This window comes from Mustela erminea, chromosome 14 (assembly GCF_009829155.1).
Source record: "Mustela erminea isolate mMusErm1 chromosome 14, mMusErm1.Pri, whole genome shotgun sequence".
Classification (NCBI taxonomy): Eukaryota; Metazoa; Chordata; class Mammalia; order Carnivora; family Mustelidae; genus Mustela; species Mustela erminea.
The window spans coordinates 7,285,930-7,306,325 of record NC_045627.1 but is presented as its reverse complement, the minus strand read 5'-3'; the positions used below and the strand labels follow the sequence as shown (position 1 = coordinate 7,306,325).

The following is a 20,396-nucleotide window of genomic DNA, read 5'->3' as shown; positions in this document are numbered from 1 at the left end:
TGAAAAACACCAAATTGTTTTATAAAACATGTTTCTAAAACCTGAGGTATCCTTTCTAGTTTATAATTCATTACCTATCACTTTTGGTTAAAATTGGCCTTGTTCAGAAATCTAGTAACTAAGAATGTGAATTCCAGCCTGGATTACAGAATGGCTCTGTGAAGCATAATTAGGATCATGAAGGGCCAAAAACAACTCACAGAATGCTGTGTGGTCACTTATACCAAAGTTTGGGAATGGAAATGGTCTGAGTGAAGTGGGCAACTAGGAAAGGAACCCATATAAGTCTCTGTTCTGGACCTTGGTTTTAAAGGTCACTTATTAAGTGAGCTAATTTCAGTTTTCTTTTGCTGTTTAACATAAAGCCTGAAGGTCACAGTCTAGTACTATTAAAAAAAAAAAAAAAAAAGCTAAAATTCTGTAGCTATAAATCAAATACCTCTCTGGGTTTTAGTGACATAGGGAAGGACAGTGCTAAGTAGCAGACACTTTAAAAGAATGAATTTTTCTTTCCTCCCGTCATTGCATAATGTTTACCTAATATGAGTGAACTCCGATCAGAGATGGAAATCTTCTGTAGGATATATGCCCAACTGTAGGGAAAAGCATGTAATGAATTTTTGTAAGTACTCTAAAAACAGGGTAATGGAGGGAAGAGATCACAGCACACGTTACATATAGAAAATGCCTAAGTTTAAGCGACATTTCCCAAAGTGACCGTCCAAATCATTTTGCTAACTTCATAAGCTCGTAGTATCCATAGAGTTCCATTAGAACTGGTCCTATGACCAACATTAACTGTGTTCAGATTTCATTAGACTAGCTAGGTTCTATTTAATATTTAAATCTCCACATATGGAAATGTATAGTCACGAAATATGAAATAAAATCAGAAAACCATTAGTAGGTGCAAAGCCTTTATTACTGCTGTTACATACAAGCCTAGAAATGGTCTCTTCCCAGTGAAAATATCACCTTTTCTATGCTTAGGGCAAGTTGTAAAACCTCTTTTTCTGACAGAATTGTTCCAATAAATCCTTTATTTCCGGTGACCCCCACACCCAGTCATGATAATCAGTGTAGTCCCCAGACTTTCTTAGTTCATTATTACCATCGCACCAACAGACAATCTCCACTTTCCACAGAATAAAACTGTAACGACTGCTGGTCATTTTCGAGCTCGATCTCTCTGCCAGGCATCTACAAACAGAACAAAGGGTTGGGGCGATAAAGGCGGAGACATCTTCATACATGCGCCCCCTCCCGAACAGAGGCATATGTTTCCCATTTAGAAACAATACGTGTCACATGGAGCCCTAGATTCACAGTGTGTCACACTAGGGGGACTCAGCCGGACTCTGTTCTGTGGGCTACTTACTTTGGGGCTTTCATAGGACAGCAGCAGTTCTGACACAGGAACTTTGAGAAGACGGGCCAGCAGTCCCTTCACCTTCTGAATTGTCATGGAGTCTGTCAAAGAAAAACACCCTCAGTTCTCTCAAATGACACGTGTCAATCTAGCTCTTGTGACAAGACCACAGTCGCAATGACTCACGGTATCCGTTCCCGTGGACATCATTAGGGAAAGTCTTGTCTGCCCCATGCACCCGGAGAGCAGGTTCCACACCACTGACCCGACAAGTGGGGAACTGAGCCAGGGTTTGACCTAAGTGCCCTTTGACAGTGGGATTCTATTTCAGTGGTGGCAAACATTTCCTCCATCTGAATAAACCAGAAATCCCGTTCTGTGCACAGAGGAGTAAATCTGAGTAGAATCATTCATTTTCTAAACCTCTGATGACTCGCTTACAGATGGCAGCGAGAATGCTGGTGTGGGGGCTCAGGCGTCCGGAAGGCGCCTCTCCATGGCTCTGCCTTGGTTTCCTCCTCTGTGGAATGAGGCAGGGACCGGTCTGTGAGATCGTAATGTGGGACCTGCCTCATGAGCAGATGCCTTGGTTTGTTCAGAAAACGCTATGAACTTATTTCCAAAGATGGGTTGTGGTAAATATTGGATATTTTGATGATGAGAAATATAGTTTCTTTGAAGCTTTAGCTGGAGGTACAGCAATAGTATGGTGTTCCTACAAATATCACATGTATTCAAATATTTTTCTATCAAAAATGATTTTTGTAAAGCTGTGTTTTTATGCAACTTGTGATAATAAATGTTATCTTTATTTTAGAATAAAAACTGGCCTTGTTTATGTGTTGAATATAAACAATTGACATACTTCACATAACTTGTTCTTTTGTCTGTGAATATGTGTAGATAATCTTGTCCTTCTTAACAGATTTCGGTGGACCAGGTTTCACTGTTCAGGGGGTGGTTAGTGATGGGTCAAGAGCAACGGGAAAGGACCCATTCCTAAGTCATGTTGGAAACAAGCACTTTGGCCGTACAACAATCCTAGTAAGAAATCTGCCCACTTGCACTGGGTCTACAGAAAAAAATGGCAATTTGCCCGTAATGCTCTAAATACTACTACCATTTCTAATGTCAACATAACACACAACTGTCTTAACATTCAGAAAACGTGGAGATGGTTTGTGGCTTCCTAGGCCCCCTGTGGAATGGGGGTCTACACTTCCAGGCTTTTCTCTGGTTGTCAGGACTGTCGGGTTTCATGACATCCTGACCCCACGGTGCTGCTTTCTCGTCCAGCCATCCGTGCAGCCGGCCAGCACCTGAAGGGCCACGGGGTCAGGATGACTCAGGATTGAATTTTTTTACTTCAGTTTAATGAATTTCAATTTAAATGGCGACTCGTGGCAGCGATACTGCACAGTCGACCCTAGACCTCTGCGCTCTCGCTCCTGGTGCCTGACCGTGGGGCATGGAGCTGCCGGGGGTTACTCGGCCCTTCCCCTTCCCCACTGGTGAGCAGTCAGGTGGTGGAGAAATTTGCCATTACAAGTGCTACAAGGCAGACAGTTTAAAATGTGAATTTACTCCACTCACAAGCAATGTATTTTATGAGAGTCGCTTAGGGCGCTACACGTTTCATCTCCTCAGAGCCTCGCTGCTCCACACTTAACCCGTCCAGACCACTCTCTCACCATGAGGCGGGCTTCCATCTGACAAGGCACAGTACACTCGAGAGACTGTAATTCTAAGTACATTAGATCAATCTAGTTGGTTGACATAACAGTATTTTCGGGATGAAGCTAATTCCGTTCCAGTAACAGTGATGTTTAGACAGAGTTCTGGAGTTGTTTTTCCAAAGAAAACCATTTCAGTGTGTCCATTAAAAGACCACATCTGAGAACTTTCTGCGGGGATTCCTAACTGACAAGGAGCAGAGTGTATGTGAAGTCACAAATGTCCAAGTAATTCACACTTCAGCTCACCAAGACAGGTTTCCTGTTTTACAAAGGGATGGTAAGACCTCGGGCCCAGTGAGTCTCTCTGGACCTGCGCCACAATTTGGGCACTAAATAGCGGTGGGCTCCGGAAAGGCCATGCCGCTCCACACTCGTGCCTTTGTCTAAATAGGTCATTGTTTAACAAGACTTTCCTACACAAGCTGATATGGGTACGGGAGACCTGAGCATTTGGCGGTTAGGACGCATTGTATTTTAGATCATAAAAGGTTAGTGAAAACCTAGAAGCTCCAAAAGTCCACACTTCTAGATACTTTCTACCAGCTGACTCATGCCTAGGCCAGTGATTCCTAAGTGTAAGCAGACAAAAGTCCTGTTTTTCTTACCTGGCAGTCGTTTCTCTAGGACTTTCTGATCAACTTGATTAGGATATTTTATCTTCAGTGCTTGAAAGAAAAAAAGGGAAAAGACTGAGAGCTAGTGTAATAAGGGTTCAAACTGCACACACCTGAACCGCACCTGCCCCAGGATCCAACTGCAGGACCACTGGGCTCAGATCCTAATACAGGAACAGCTCTTACTGATGTTGAAAATTCCTTCTACTAATTCTTCACAGAATTAACAATTAGCAACAGTTATTCACAGAATTAACAACAGAAAGCACTGGACCGGGGCGCCTGGGTGGCTCAGTGGATTAAGCCGCTGCCTTCGGCTCAGGTCATGATCTCAGTGTCCTGGGATCGAGCCCCACATCGGACTCTCTGCTCAGCGGGGAGCCTGCTTCCCCTTCTCTCTCTGCCTAACTCTCTGCCTACTTGTGATCTCTGTCAAATAAATAAATAAAATCTTTTAAAAAAAAAAAAAAAAAAAGAAAGCACTGGACCAACATTCCAGTGCCTCCCCTGCTCCCTGCCGACTCCTGGCCTGACCATGTAGCCGGCGTCCCCATGTAAGAAAGTCACACATTTACAAACCACAAGTCAGCGCACTTCTCACACGCCCAGTCCCAGTTTCTAACAGTTGAAAGCATGGGAACTGCCAAAACTTTGATACAACTCAGAGATGTTCGAGAATTCATCCTTTCTTTCAAAACTGCGTTATTCCAGGTACCTCCTTAAGAGAAACCAACCGTCCCTATCTGTGTCAGCGCCCAAAGACGCACATACAAGTAAGCGGTCTTTGTGCGGTTCTTACTTAGTAGCTGGTTTTTGAGCAAAAACGGCTGTTGTGTCTTGAGTTCCCCGTCTTCCGGCGCACCATATTCTGTGCAAGAAGCATAAACACAGATCACGATAAACCAGGCCCCTAGAAGGAAAAATACAGGCGCCAAAAAGACCCCCGTAGCCTTTTCCTTCCTGGAGCAGCTGCTCCGCTCACCTGGGACCTGTCCCCTTCACTGGGCTACTTGTTTATTTGCTGGGGGACGGCCATGGCCAGCCACCGCGTCCAGGCAGCCACCGCCCCCCCGACTTCGCAGCGCCTAACAGCGCGTCCCGCCTCCCAACCGGCGAGACCAGGCAGTGCCTCCAGAGCCGTAAGACGCGGGGTCAGAGCTCCGCCTTCACAAACAGCTCCCTCGTGTTAGCAACTCAAGGGACATCTTCAGGTATCAGCCAGATGGCGCCACGCCAGGCTGGGTGCCCAGGCCCATCCCTCGCCTGGAAATGCGGCGTCAAGGGGCGGTGGCGGGAGGGCAGGCCTCGCCTGCGCGTGCTCGTGCGGGACCCACCGGGGCCTGCGTTTCTCTCAAGGCCGCACGAGAGGCCGTGTCTCCCCTCAGGGCCTTCTCAGCGGCCGCCCGGAGCCCGACCCGCGCGGCTGCAGGACAGAAGCTCCCTCCCCTCCCCCACCCCCAGGTGATTCGGGTTCCCAGAAACAGCGGGAAACGGGGCGGCTCCCGGCCGGGATCGGAAAACGCCCCCCCCCCCCCAGGCGGCTTCGCGTCCTCACGGCCAGCGCCCCAGCCGGAGCGTTCCACGGCGAGCGGCACCGGGAAACGGGTTTGAGAAAGAACGTCCCGGACCCGTGACATCTGGAGTGACGACGAAGTCAAAACGGGGAGTACGGCAGGGACGGAGTCGCCAAGTGGGGGCTTCAGGGCCTGAGGACCCAGGCGGGGAAGGTAAGGGAGCCCCGGGCGGGGGCGGGGAGGGGCGGGGAGGGCCGGGGGGGTGGGGGCGCCCTCGAGCCGCGCGGAGGGGACCGGACACGCTGGTCGCCACTGCCCGGGGAGCTTTGGCAACACCCGGGCCCGGCTTCGACCTTAACACGCTCCGCGCGTGCAAGGTCCGAAGGCTCGGCCCGGCCGCCGCTGCTCCTGCCCCCGGCCAGGAGGGGTCGCCCGCCCTCCCGCGGCGGGAAGCGGGGTGAACTCGGGCAGACAGGAGGGCCTTCCACCGCAGGGCTGCCCCCTGCCCCAGCGCCCCGATGCCGATCTCGACCTTCCAGCAGGCCTCAGACTCCCCGCGCTCCCTCTGCGGAGCGAGGCTGCGGACTCTGCCCTGAAGAGGCCGGTTCGAGTCTGGCTCCTGGGCTTGCGGACAGGGCCCCAGCATCGGGCCAAGGGCCCGTTCGGAGGACCCCACGCCCCGAAGAACAGCAGGGCCACTAGGGTCCCCTCCGACGCCCCGTGGCCGGGGCTGCAGGGGCGGTGCGGGGTGGGCTGCGGGCCGCACACGTACTGAGGCACAGCGACTGGTACCGGGGATGCGCCGCGAGGAACTCCGCGTGGGGCCGGTTCCGGTCAGGGTCCTGGTGGCCGCCCGCTGCCTTCCACTCGTTGCCGAACGCCTTCCGGTAATCGAGCTCGGCGCCGCGCCTCTCCTCCGGCGGGATCTGCGGGACAAACGCGGTCTGTGCTTTGTGCCCTGCCCTGCCGCTCGCTGAGGGACGCTCATCACACAGAGAGTGACGGGGCATCTCTTCTTACCGTCCCTTCCAACAGGGACAGGATTCAGGAACTGACGGCAGAAGGAGGTAAGAACTTCGTCTTACATTTTCCTCACGAGAGTGTGCACAGCCGGCGTCCGGCCCGCAGGTGCACCCCTGCCCCCACCCCAGCCCACCCCACCCACCCCGGAGCACACTGTTCCCGGCAGGCACACTGTTCCAGGCAAGCACCGTGGGGCCAGCAAGGCCCTGCCCTGCAATTTCTTGAGAGCAGTGGCTGAGAAGAGGAGGACAAGCTCTCTGGCTCTTCCTCCTGTAATCCCAAGACAAAGGAGCAAACCTCGATGCGCCAGGCCCCTTCTCAAAATATCCAAGCAACAGGCTTCTCCGGGACTGGGCTCGTCCACACCACCTCCTGAGGAGCCTGGAAGAGCCATCATGCTTCAGGCGCAGGACGATTCTGATCTTGCGTTTCCTGTGCTAAAAGGCATCAGATCCTGAAACCAGCACTCACCTCGCATTTGTTCAGGGTCTTCAACTGACCGATTTTGGCAATGATGAGCCCACGAGTGGTATGTGCTGCTTTGCTCCCTTCAGTCAGGGGGTTTCTGCTGCAGGACAGAGCCTGCAGACTCGGTAACTTATCCAGCTCGTTGATAAACGACCACTGAAACCCAGCAAAAGAGAATACGTGAAAATAAACATGTTTCAGGCTCATTTCTTGGAGTATGTGAACTAGCAAGAGAAAAGGAAAATCCCCCCATTCCAACCCGAGGTGCAGGATTGTCCTTAGGCACGGAGCACCCACTAGACACAACACACTTTTACTCTAGAACCATGTCACGTACAATGACAGTCTGCTTACTGTGACTTAAATTAAGTTCTTTCATAATACTTTAGGGTTTTCTGAGGAGAAGCATTTCTCTTTCAATTTAAAATATTTCTTAGTATGTCAAAATGAAAAGCTTCTGCACAGCAAAGGAAACCAGCAACAAAACTAGAAGGCAACCTACAGAATAGGACAAGATATTTGCAAATAACACATCCAATAAAGAGTTAGTATCTAAAATGTAAAAGGAACTTAGCAATCGCAACACCCAAAGGACAAATAATTCAATGAAAAATGGGCAGAAGACATACACAGACACTTCTCCAAAGACATCCAAATGGCCATCACATGAAAAGATGCTCAGTATCACTCACAATCAGGGAAATGCAAGTCAAAACTACAAGGAGAGATCACCTCACACCTGTCAGAATGGCTAAAATCAACAACACAAGAAACAACAGGTGTTGGCGAAGATGTGGAGAAAAGGGAACCCCCCAACCACCACCCCTGCGCACTGGTGGTGGGAATGCAAACTGGTGCAGCCACTGTGGAAAATCACAGGGAGGTTCCTCAAAAAGTTAAAAACAGAACTACCCTATGATCCAGAAATCGCACCACTGATCTTTACTCAAAAAATACAAAACACTAACTTTGGGATACATGCAACTCTATGTTCACAGCAGCATTATTTACAACAACCAATTCACAGAAGCAGCCCAAGTGTCCATTGACTGATGACTGAAGATGTACATATATACAATGGAATATTACTCAGCCATTAAAAAAAAAAAAGAATGAAATCTTGCAATTTGCAACAACATGGATGGAGCTAGAGAGTATTATGCTAAGCATAGTAAGTCAATCAAGAAAGATAAAGATCATATGATCTTACTCATATGGAATCTAAGAAACAAAACAAAAGAGAGAGACAAACCAAAAAAAAAAAAGACTCTTAACTATAGAGCCCAAACTAATGGTCACCAGAAGGGAGGTGAATGGGAGATCGGGGAAAGACAGTGTAGACTGAAGTGTATTTAGCTTGATGAGGCCTGAGTAACGTGTGGAAGGGCGCAGTCACTATACTGTACACCTAAAACTAACACAACACTGCATGTTAACTATAGTGCAGGTAAAATTAACTTTATAAAGCATATTTTTAAAATGAAGTAAATATTTTGTAATGGAAGGAACTGACAAACTTCTCCTGAGAGTGGAAACGAGGGCTCCTGAGGTACGTACATTCCGCAGAAGCCCTTACTTGTGATATCTGATTGTCATTCACGACGAGGTACTGCAAGGAAGGAAACATGGATGTCTTGTGCCCTAGAGAAAAAAGGAGAACGAAGTTACACAGAAGTAAAAGAAAGAGCTCAAGTATGAGGTACTGGGCAGGGGAGGGGAGCTAGTGATCTCACATACCAGTTCCAGCATCTGGAAAATGTATAGAAGAAAGTCCAATGTCAGAAAGGATAAGTTGTTCTAATCTGAAATTTAAAATGTTAAATTTGATTATAAAGCGCAGTAGAAAATGCTACAGCCTATCAACCAGACTGCATCTGTAATATTTCCCCCACACACTAGGTTCTCATGCCACATGAAACGCTGAGAAACAGTGCAGTATGGGGCACACGGAGTGGACTCTAGAACGTGCTCTGAGGGTTCTACAGTCGCCTACCGGTTCCTGGTGCCCGCGGCTGTGCTACGTGATCATGGGTCTCAGAGAGGAAAGAGACATGGTCTAACTTCCTAAAAGGCAATGAATGAAGACTTTGGACATCAGCACGAGGGCCAAATTATTCATTCTTCAGTCACCTACTGCAGATGTAGACTAAAGTGTATGAGGTTTGCAGGGACATGGTCCGCATAAATGCAAATAAAAATGTCCCAAAGGGACTTCCTCAGTTTGTGAATGCCATCATCACCATCATCATCATCATCATCATCATCATCACATTTCCAAAGCAAAGATAGGATGTGATCCATTTACTAACCATTTCTAAGCACTACTGCAAGCAGCACTGAAGAAGCAAATTACCTGGGCAGATAGGCTATTAGAAACAGCTGATTTTCATCAATTAATTGATTAGAGGAAAGATCTAATAACTTGACTGACTGCAGGACATCAGCTGGCCTGTATGGAAAATAAAAACGTTTCAATGTGAATTTCATCTCTTAATTGTTTTTTGAAGATACAGCTTTTAAGTACCTGCCTTTAGTGTAAAGAAGAGGGAGGGGCGGGAGGCAGGTGAAGAGCGCCACACCAGGGGAACGCGGGGCCCTGATGGTGATGGAAACGTTCTGTCTGGGCTGGACCGATGTCAGGACCCTGCCTGTGATATGGAACCGTAGCTCTGCAAGATGTTACCGAGGGCATGGATCTGGGTCATGGGTACAGGGGATCTCTGGGTAGTCTTTCTGGTAACTGCATGGGAATCTCAAATTATCTCAAAATAAAAAGTGTAATTTGAAAACACCTAGGTGGCTAGGTGTCTTCAAACACCTAGGTCACCTGGTGGCTCAGTCGGTTGAGTGTCCGACTCTTGGTTTTTGGCTCAGGTCATAATCTCAGGGTCATGAGATCGAGCCCCGAATGGGGCTGGGTGTGCCTTTCCCTCTGTTCCTCCCCCACTCACTTGCTCTCCCTCCCTCCCTAATAAACAAAATATTTTGAAACAAAAATAAAAACACCTGCAGTTGTCTGTATAGAAAATAGCTCCATACAGTAAAATCTCATTAACTTGAATCTGTTAAATGAGAATTTGTTGTAAATTTGCCCGCATTTAGTTTTAATAATAATTTAATGATAATCAACAAAAGAGAAAGACAACATGTTTAATTTACTTAAGGAGAGCAAACTTTTACATATGCTCTGGTCCATCAACCTTCTGCAGATAATGCTACCCAAAACGCATTATTTGAAAAAAAGATTAAAATGCATTATTTGATCCTTATAAAGCATTTCCTACAGAACCTCCATTTAGAAACAGAAATTAAATATATTTCTGTGAAACTAATAAAATTCTTGTCTTCAAATATATTTAACTCAAGGCTCTCACTCTGATGGGCTTTTCCTCAATCAGGACCAATGATCACAGGTGCCCTACTTTGTAAAGAATAAGCAGGTTTCTAATTCTCACTAGCAAATCCTTTAAAAAGAAAAACCAGTGTGAGGCATCATTGAGACTGTTCATTTATTCAGACTACATGGCAAAACATGGACAGAAGTAAGCCTTTGTTACCTTTCCGAAATGAGGAGATCGTTAGACTTGAGGTATAGCTCCTCAAGGACCGGCCACCCAGCGGCGCACTGGAGCACCTGGAGAGAAACGGAGTTCAGGCTGGAGCAGCTTCTCTTACGTGTTTCTTCCTGTGTGTTAATTACTATTATCTCCACTTTAATTCAGCTCCCTTACTGTTTTAGAAACAAAATGTCCTATGGACACTTCATCACGGACTCTAACTCGGGCCAGGAGCACTGGTGGGCTGGCAACAAAGTGTTTCGATAACATGGGAGCGTATACAGTCGGCGCTCTGGCAGCTGTGAATGCATCCTCCAGGGATGTGCGAGGACTGCAAAGTGGATGTGCAGACATGCACTGCGCACACTCTTAGCACGTGACATAGTTTGCTCCAGCAAAGGAAGGAACTTGATGTTAAACACCGCTGCTCAGTTCCCAATGCTGACCCAGGTGTGCAAAGAATAGACTCATCAGACGGTGTTTCCCAAACTATTTCTGCCGTTTTTGCACTTGAACTTCACCACCATCTCTAGCACCTGAATTTCTATGTGCCCCGCCTATTCTCAGGCTAACTCTAATCCCATCTTGGAGGAAGGAGCGCTAGAATGTACACGCACCAGTAAAGGCAACTGGTCTCTACGGGAGGCTCCTCAGTGGCATTTCAAAGACGGGACTTTGTGGGGAAGGTACGTATCTGCGAAAACGGAATATACTGGGCACATGTACAGGTCACCTCTGATGGAAAACAGCAGTGCCAGATAGAAGTTCCAAATGCTGCCGGGCAAAATACCCACTAGTCCACTTTGAACCCAGCTGTACACAATGAACAGTGAATTCCAGAGCTAAACTTTAAATGAGAAAAGGATGCGAGAATCTTCTGGCAGCTCTGCCTTGGAGCACATGCAGAGAAGCTCCATCAACAGCTAAGTTGAGGGTTCTTCAAGTTCGGCGTAAATTAACTCCACCCCACTATGGAGTGCTACAGTCCAGAAAGACACCAGAACAATGCAGAAGGAGCCAAGAGAGAAAATCCTAATCCCAAAATATAAAATTTTACTTCACTGCAATGATTCTGTAACTCCTTTCAGTGAGGCAGTTTAAATAATCCTATTATTTGGATAACAGGATAATTAAAACCAAGCCACAGTTGTGCTTCCATTCTCTATTAAGCCAAGAATTTTAAATTTCTTATTTCTGGGTAATAAACTGGAGAAATAGGATTACCTCCGCCCATGTTATTCCTGTTCGGTTAAGGACTAAAACCTTCAGTGCAGGAAATGTTCCGGTTCGAACTGGTGAACCCGAGGGAAAGCTGAGTTTATTCTCACTGTATAGAAAAAGAAGTCACAATGTGTTGATCCCCCACTCCCCAGGAGGCCCAAGTGAAAGTCCCTAAAAGCAACAATGTGGGATTTATTTTTTTTAAAGATTTTTACTTATTTATTTGAGAGAGAGGGAGTGAGAGAGGGCTTGAGATGGGAGAAGGTCAGAGGGAGAAGCAGACTCCCCAGGGAGCTGGGAGCCTGATGGGGGACCCAATCCCAGGACTCCAGGATCATGACTTGAGCCGAAGGCAGTCGCTCAACCAAGCCACCCAGGTGCCTAACAACTTGGGATTTAATAGCAGGCATTTGGTTTGTTTCGACCTTAAAGCGAAATTAATTAAAAGCCAATGAAGTCCAGGCTACCTCATTTTTAGTATTTGCGATGCACGACTTTTTGGTAGCTGACATCCACAGATGTTCTCCGAGGGCCGGGGCAGCTGGCTGAAGCGTAAGCCTCAGGCGTTCGTAAGGTCAGCGTCTAGCTTCGCAAGGCAGACTCTGGACACCACAAAATCCAGCGCCCTTTCAACTGCCCTACTGATAGGCTGCCCCGGGAGCTACAGTCCCGCTCCTCCAGGGTCTCGAAACCACTCTCTCGCTATCAGGATGGATAAAATCAGTCACTGCCTTCTCGGTGCTCTCTTGTGATCCTGATCTCAGATAGTGCTCAATCCTGAGTCATTGTGAAAGAAGGTACCATGAAAACACATGAACCCCTATTTCCAGAAGAGGAGATGCCAGGGGTGAGAGGACACCCTCCACCCTATCTGGAGCACCACTGATTCAGGCCTGACTCTCCGGTCTCACTGACCTGCCTGAGCCAGGTAGGTACCAGCCACCTGTCCACACCAGGCTGGCTCGAGGACTTTCATACTTCCCACCTGGCTGAGCCCTCGGGGAATCAGGTTCTAAGACTGAAATTAACCAAGCATTGGAAGAGGCCCGGAAGACGGGGCCATTAGTGAAACATGCAGCTTGGTGGACAATCCTTATCAGAACTGAAGGAGACAGCATTCCAACGAAATTACTCATTCCTACAGCAATTAAGTGCCAGAAGCTTCGGAACAAATAAGCACTCTTCACAGCCCCTCTCCTACTCCCCAGTTAAATACTGACTCCCCCAGAAGGCCCATCCTTCATGGGTAGCCTCACAAGAGACACCAAGATCTCCCAGCTCGATAGGCCAACCCTCCCTCAGTCAATCAAAAGACTCCCCCGTCCAATACCCCAGAAAAGGGGCACCTAACTAGATCAGTCAATAGAGTATGAAACTCTTATCTTGAGGTTGAGACTCTGAGTCCCTCGTTGGGGGGAAAGCTTAAATATAAATAAGTAATAAGTAACTGGTGGTCCAGTTAAGTGTCACATGTTGTGATGAACACTGGGTGTCATACACAACTAATGAAACGCTGCACACATACTACATCAAAAACTGATGATGGGGGCTCCTGGGTGGCTCAGTGGGTTAAAAGCCTCTGCCTTCAGTTTGGGTCATGATCCCAGAGTCCTGGGATCAAGCCCCGTATTAGGCTCGCTGCCCGGCAGGGAGCCTGCTTCCTCCTCTCTCTCTGCCTGCCTCTCTGCTTACTTGTGATCTCTGTCAAATAAATAAAATCTTTTTAAAAAAAATGATGATATACTATACATTGGCTAATGGAACAATTTAAAAATTTAAATTTAAAAAATAAATTGATTTTTTAAAAAGTGTCTGACTCAGTTTCGGCTCAGATCATCAACTCAGAATCATGGGATCAAGTCCCGAGTTGCACTCCACGCTGGGCACAGAGCCTGCTTAAGACTATCCCTCCCTCTACCCCTCTACCTCTACGGGCACTCAAAACAAAACAAAACGGGGCACCTGGGTGGCTCAGTGGGTTAAAGCCTCTGCCTTCGGCTCAGGTCATGATCTAAGGGTCCTGGGATCAAGCCCCGCATCGGGCTCTCTGCTCAGCAGGGAGCCTGTGTCCTCCTCTCTCTCTGCCTGCCTCTCTGCCTACTTGTGATCTCTGTCTGTCAAATAAATAAATAAAATATTAAAAAAAAATTAAAAAGGTCTAGTTTTTAAGAAAGAGGAAGAAGAAATTAAGCTTAAATTCCACTGAGCTGTGTTTCCCTCTCTCCCACAGAGATGCCATGAGGGAATGAGGACACATTGGGGTTTTCATAACAGGTGACAAATGGACACCCATGAGCTCATACCTGAGATTAAGAACTTCCAGATGTTTCAGCTGATCAGCAATATCTAGGACTTCATCCCACGAGGACAACAGGTTTCTTGACAAATCTACTTTTCTGATACCTCAAAGCACCCATTAAGGAAGAGTAAGATGGAAAGAGTCACACAAAACAGAACAGTCGTCACTTCTGAATTCCAGAGCAGGGATCTTTACCTTCTCACCTTACACCCTCCATTCTGCTTAAAATGTTTCCAGGAACACACGCTACTTTTACCTTTGTAAGTCACCCACTTTTCGTTGAGAAACAAAAACATTCACTGTCATATGCTGCAAATTTGAGACAAACCTCTATAGTCAAGTAAGGAAGAACCAAAGGTCCTAACCAAGGTGAAACCATTCTAGCAATATCCAACAAAAAGAGTGGGAAAAAAAAAAATGGTGGTGAGTTTGCTTTATGTCTCGTGCCAGGCAATCCCTCCAGCGGTTGCCTCATAGCCACGGGTCATTCTCCTGTGGGGCCTCACTCTGCTCCAACCTGCAAGAACCCCCAAGTCCCCAGCCGCACCTCCAGAACAGACCATGGGGGTTAGCACGGACAAAGGTTCTGAAGTGCTAAGAATGATTTGGGAATTCAGAGAAGGAGAAATGAGCAGGACAGAGAGAAAAAGGTACCTGAGCTGAACATCTCAGGGGAGCATGGTGCCATCAAGAGGGGGTGCAGCTCTGAACCCCCAGGCAGAGAGACGGAAGAGAAGCCCGGGGCAGGACTGGACCTTCTGAGGAGGGTCTTTCGCACAACTCTGCTGTGCTGGGAACCGTTCATTCTTCTGTTCCACGACCGTAGGGAGGGGGCCAAGAGCAAAGCAGCGAACTCAACAGTCACAGTTGGGGAGACAGCAATAAGCACATGCCTCTGCAGTATGCCACCTACAGACAGGCTCATAGTAGCAGCCACAGACACAAGAAAGGGGTGTGTGGGTACGTTATATATGCTGGTCGTGGAAGACCGTCTTCTCAGAGAAGGTGCCATCTGAGCGGAGACCACAGGCAAAGAGGAATACCATCAGGGAGAAGAGCATCTGGGCAGAGAGAACGAGACAAGCCGAGGCCCTGAAGTTAGAACAGGTTTAGATAAAGGACGTGGGAGGTGCTGGAAATGAGGGCACAAAGGCCGCAGGGGCTAGGCCACCCCTCAGGCCACACCTAGGTCAGGAAATCTTGGCTAGTCTCTGACTGAAATGGGAGCTTCTGGGGGGTCTGGACCCACCTGCAACTGCTGGGCAGGGTGCTTTCATGCCTCACGGTCAGGCTCCAGCCACCTTTCATTTCCGTGATGTTGCTAGCTCTGGACCACGGGGCTGGTCAGCAAGGGCAGGAGTCCAGTAATCCTTCACTCACTCATTCTCTCTCATATTCACACCTGCTGGTGATCCAGAGCACAGAGACGACCCGCCCTCTTAAATCAGCTCTAAACAAGCTGGCAGTTGTCACGCAGTGCCCCGCACGCACACACGCACAGGCTGTCGGCAGTACTTGGTTCCTGCTCGCAGGCCCAGACTCCCCTGGCGCCGAGCCAGCTGGCAAAGGAGGAAGGAGCTCAGACCTCTCCAGAGGAGCTTCCCAGGCCCGGCAAGCTCAGGGCCTCAGCGCTCTTGCAGTCTGATGTCCCAGCAGAGCGAATGACCTCAAACAGGGCCACTCCAAAGGGACAACTGGATTAGACACAGACAAGACTTTCACTGCAGGCGAGAATTCAATCAGCAACTGGAAGACATCGATCTCTCTACCTGCAAGTATCAGCCCTCCCTTGATCGTCTCATGAAACCGCATTTCTTCAAGACTCCGCAGCAAAGAACAGCATCAGCAAGCGAGATGCATGCTGACTCCCCAGGACCCTGCTGACAACTCTGAGCAAATAGTCGCCATTCCCATACCCACCTACTGGCCATATCTCTGATATGCTGAAAATAAATCTTGAATCACCCAATTCCCAATCTTCTAAAATCACTTAGTAGCTGGCCGGGCAGATCACAGAATGTTCCAGATGCTGCCCGTGGCATTCTGCTCCTTACCCAACTACTCCATCCACAATGCTTCCACTGTCCACAGGGGAAGGGACAGCACCAGTTCAGCTCGCTGGGGCCCACAGAGGGGCTGCTCACAGGCAAGGTGACCGGGTCCTGACTGAGGGAGTCACAAAGCATACAGTACAGGGACAGCTGAGAACAGCTGGCTAGAGACTACTGCTCATGCGCCATCTCTGCCCCCCGAACACGGATTATAAACTATCTTTGGCATAAATTATTACACAGAGATGAGGCAGGCTTAAAGAATTGAGAGAAAAACTTTGAAAGTTCGAGAAAATCTCATTCATTTGCCAGGGGGATTTTTCACTTAAACTTATCTCCTATATTCTTAGTTGTGAACATGAAAGCAATGCAGGGTAAACACAAACCAAAAACTCTTCTAAGAGAAGGTAGAGAAAAGGATTACAAACTTTGGAAGCGCCTGTTTTGAAGGATCGTGACAAACCGCGTGCAGCTGCGTGAACCAGGAAGGCGGTCCAGGTGGGCTGGTGTGGGGGGCCCCGGGGTGCGGTTGAGGCCTCCGGCTCCCCCTCTCTCTCCCTGTCCACACTGGATGGTCTGCACATGAGAAGGCTGCCTGGGTGCTCTGTCTGCACTCAGGAGCAGGCTAACGGCTTGGGGCGGAAGGCAGGTGCCAGCCACATCTGGCCTGTGTGAGGAGCCCTATCCAGACATTTCCTTGGCTGGGGTGAGGCCCGCTGCCTCACCTGAAGGCAGAGGGGTCCGGGAAGATAAATAATCTCCTATCGCAGCGACTGGCACAGGAAAGCCAGAGAGGCCCTGAGGAAGAAAGTTGGGCAGAACAGACACCGGGAAGGTTCCTGGCTGTGTCCCATATGAGCTTCAAGTCCAAAGTCAGGTTCTCAGTGAAAAGGATACTAGGACACGCTTTGGCAATTGCTCCTTTGTCACCAGCACCATTCACGGCACAGTTCCTCAGAGAAATTTCTTGCAACTTGCTCAGCTGACTGCATGAAAAACACAGAGTTCACACGTATGGATAAACACGGACACGTCCACTGGCCCTTTAAAAAGTTAAAAAGCATTTCCTGTAAGAAGTTACCAAAAATAACCAATACCAGTACCCACCAGCCAGTTTCAGAAATAACGCTTTACTAAAAGAGAAGAAAAAGAAAGTGTTACAGACACTACAAATATAGCTGAAGTCCTTCGTGTCCCATTCCAGCATGTTCCTTCTTCCTCTGCTCCCCCACACTCGGTGTTTGTTTAAACGGAAGCACGGAATAGTCTGACTGCACATTTCCATGTCCCTAAACAATCATAGCATTTCATCTATAATGAAACGGGATATAAATGGTATCCTAGTGTATGTATCCTCCTCCAAGCTACAGTATATTGTTCAGCAGTGAGACTTAGCTACATCAACCCATGTGCTCCAGAGCATTTGTTTCCACGTCTTGGAGACCACAATTAATCTGTTTACTCCTCTGCTGACAGTTATATTATTCCCAGCAGGACTGAAGTAAACACTGTCGTATGCTTCTCGCATTCATACATGGAAAGTCTCTCTAGGGTGAGGAAAGCATGCGTATCTTCAGCTTTACTAGATAAATCTCAGAAGCCACATTCTAAGTGCAGAGGACCTGCATTTTCTAATCACTGAAAGAGCCTGTATGGTATCTAGAACAGGGAATCCAGAGCCCCATCGCTTGAGTTCAAATCCCAAGTCCACCACTTCCTTTGGCCTGAGGGGAGTTAGAATCTCTGTACCTCAGATTCCACAGCTTTAAAATGTTGTGGTTTACACACACATATTCACAGCAGCATTACCACCATAGCCAAAGGGATGAATGGATGAACCAAGTGTGGTACATCCATTCAATGGAATATTACCCAGCCTTAAAAGGGAAGGAAATTCTGACATACGACACAAAGTGGGTAAACTTGAGGACATTATGACAAGGGAAAGAAGCCAATCATAAAAAGACAATACTGCAGGATTCCACTTGTGAGGTCCCTAGAGGAGTCAACTTCACAGAGGCGGAAAGTAGCATGGTGGCTGCCACGGGCTGGGGGCTGCTGTTTAAGCAGGACAGTGAGGACAGCTGCACAACACTGTGAATGTACTTAGTGCTACCAAACTAAAAATGGTTTTAAAATGGTTAAGATGGTAAACTCTGTGTTGTGCTTTTTATAATTTTTTTAAATGCTATATTAAATGCCATATTATTATTTGTGAAACCTCAGAACACTGCCTGACATAGAGAAGTTATTTTGTAAGTATTTATAAAAACAAACGAAAAACTGACCGCCTTTGGGGGAAATACTCCCATCAAAACCCCAGGCATGTGCTATTACAGTAATGAGAGACCAAGAGAAAGGCAGCAACAAAGGTCTAGGGGCTCCCAAACTGGCTCAAGTTGACAGTGCCCTTGGTGTTGCATTTTTTTCAGTGTCCCCGTAAGTCATACAGAACAAAACAAAACAAATCACACTGAATTTGCATTTAGTAAGTAGTCAGGGCCAGAACAACTTAATAATTATTTGTGTCCTTCAAACTTACTGTCAGTAAGTGTCAGTTGTGCCCAGCACAACTTCCCAAACCCTGGAATCAGACTGGACATCACTACGTTCATTTCTCATTTCATGATGATTTTCAGGAGATACTCGCTTTTTATCACAGGAACACCAAAACCCCAGCTTTGCGGGGATGGGACAGCAATAAAAAAACTTGTAGGATTATCACGGAACTGAACAACCTCAAACTAATAGTTTGTTCTGTGTGCAACAGAGGCCACTGTTTCCCTCTGAAATTAAAAATATCTCACTGTGCCTGCTGAGTTGGCTGCAGGGCCCAGGGAAACCTCGCTAGAGAGTGTGGGAGCTCAGGTCTCAGCACAGACCTCACTCTGGAGCCAGAGCCATCTGCAAGAGAAGTCACACACGCTGGTTTTTGTTGGTTTTTTTTTTAATTCTTTTTCCTTAAGTCTTAAGTGGCACAAACTCAGAGCTGGTCAGCTGGATATTATTAAGAAGATAACATGACAGCTTCAAGGGGAGGATTCTGTCCCTCCTTAACACTGGTGACCACTATTTACCCACTCTCCAGTGTTATCCACAGCAGGTCTAACAGCTTAATTATTGTTTCATAAATGAGGAGACTCAGGCTTAGAAGTTGGAAAGTGTCAGAGTTAGAAGGTGGCTTAGCTAACGTCTGACCCAGCTGGACTCCAACATGGAGTCCGTTCCAAGGGAGATGCTAGCTAATCATGGAACGCCATGAGCCTCCAGTAGCTGGGTCAGGCAGCAAAAGAATTCATGAGTGACACAGTCGTTCATAAGCCAGGGCAGGAAAATCGGTTTGCAATTTTCACAGAAGCCAGGGTATTCAGATTAACCAGTGAGAAAAAAATGTGCTTCTTATGGGGGTAAAAGATATTTCAATAGTTGCACTTTTTTCTTTTCAATAGTTGCATTTTAAATGGGAAGATGAAGGAAAGAACTCCAACCCTATAAAGCACGTTGTTCTTTAAATCCAAGTAAACCAGTAGGATAAAAAGCAAAAAATATCCATGACTGTTACCTCTCGGTGGTAGCATGAGTCACGACTTCCTTTTGTTCAATTTCTATTTTCTAAATCCTCAACAGTGAGTGTAAGCTGCTTTGTAATTCACAGTCCAGTGCTTGCTTTTTAAAAAAAAAAAATCTTGATTTCCTTGAGTTTTCCTCCTTCACATATTGTATATTGAAAAAAATCCCACGTAGGAAAAGTATATGGATTAGCCTACCTACACATCGGTACACAGCTCAGTGATTTTAAATAAATACGCACAGGTCACCACCACCCGGATCAAGAAACACATCCCTGGAACTCGGGAAGTCCTCTCTGTGCTTCCTCCACTCAAAATCGTCTACCCTGACTTCTCACACTATCGATCAGTTGCGCCTGGTGTTGACCTTCATGGAGACAGAATCATTCAAGGTGCACTTCTTGGCAGACTACTTTGGCGGGACGCTGTACTACTGAGATTTCACATGTACTGTTGTACCGCGTGGTAGCTGCTGCTCGTGTTCACTGCCATGGAATGAATACAGCATAACTTATTTATCCATATTCTGTGTCTAGGTATTTGGATGGCTCCCTGAATATTTTGTTGCTGTTACTAATGCTGGTCACCCATGCTAAAAAGCAGAGGCATCCAGAAATGAATTTCTTCTTCCACACAGTCTCCATATAAATTTTACATCTGGTGTCATGTTAAATTTTCACAATAATGGCAAAATAAGATAGCAAATACATGGACTTCGAACAAAACCCCAGTTTGATTTAAGAGACTTTTAGAGAGAAAAGTGAAAGACACCAAGTAGCTAGAAATGTACTCTCCACTGTGGCCATCAGGGGCCGCTAGTAGGCCACCTTGTGGGGTCAGGGTCAAACAGGACAGCAGTGACCATCACCTGGAAGGTTCTCGTGCAGTTGTGTTTCTGTGGAACATCAGCTTCTACTCACTGTGATTCAGCCCCAGCATCGGAGTAGGCAGAAGGCCTCTCTTCACAGAACCACA

At 47.3% G+C, this 20,396-nt stretch overlaps 1 protein-coding gene across 6 annotated transcripts in view; it reads right to left on the bottom strand.

Annotated features, from left to right (window-relative positions):
* Nucleotides 1–900: 900 nt before the first annotated feature.
* The window catches only part of TBCE (tubulin folding cofactor E), a 78,014-nt gene continuing 58,518 nt past the window's right edge, over nucleotides 901–20,396 (bottom strand). The window contains exons 5-18 of one of the 6 annotated variants that reach the window (XM_032312147.1): nucleotides 16,750–16,838; nucleotides 13,806–13,905; nucleotides 11,506–11,608; nucleotides 10,282–10,358; nucleotides 9,078–9,173; nucleotides 8,462–8,526; nucleotides 8,301–8,365; nucleotides 6,728–6,880; nucleotides 6,006–6,284; nucleotides 5,254–5,425; nucleotides 4,519–4,587; nucleotides 3,711–3,770; nucleotides 1,379–1,470; nucleotides 901–1,200 (exon numbers count right to left, since the gene is read on the bottom strand). In XM_032312147.1, coding sequence (XP_032168038.1) covers nucleotides 1,108–1,200; nucleotides 1,379–1,470; nucleotides 3,711–3,770; nucleotides 4,519–4,587; nucleotides 5,254–5,425; nucleotides 6,006–6,284; nucleotides 6,728–6,880; nucleotides 8,301–8,365; nucleotides 8,462–8,526; nucleotides 9,078–9,173; nucleotides 10,282–10,358; nucleotides 11,506–11,608; nucleotides 13,806–13,905; nucleotides 16,750–16,838 — 1,513 coding nt within the window. In that variant the 3' untranslated portion in view covers nucleotides 901–1,107. Of the gene's footprint in view, nucleotides 1,201–1,378; nucleotides 1,471–2,234; nucleotides 2,689–3,710; nucleotides 3,771–4,518; nucleotides 4,588–5,253; nucleotides 6,285–6,727; nucleotides 6,881–8,300; nucleotides 8,366–8,461; nucleotides 8,527–9,077; nucleotides 9,174–10,281; nucleotides 10,359–11,505; nucleotides 11,609–13,805; nucleotides 13,906–16,749; nucleotides 16,839–20,396 lie in introns of those variants that run through there. The other 5 variants (XR_004278524.1, XM_032312148.1, XR_004278525.1 and 2 more) reach the window with 5 other exon arrangements.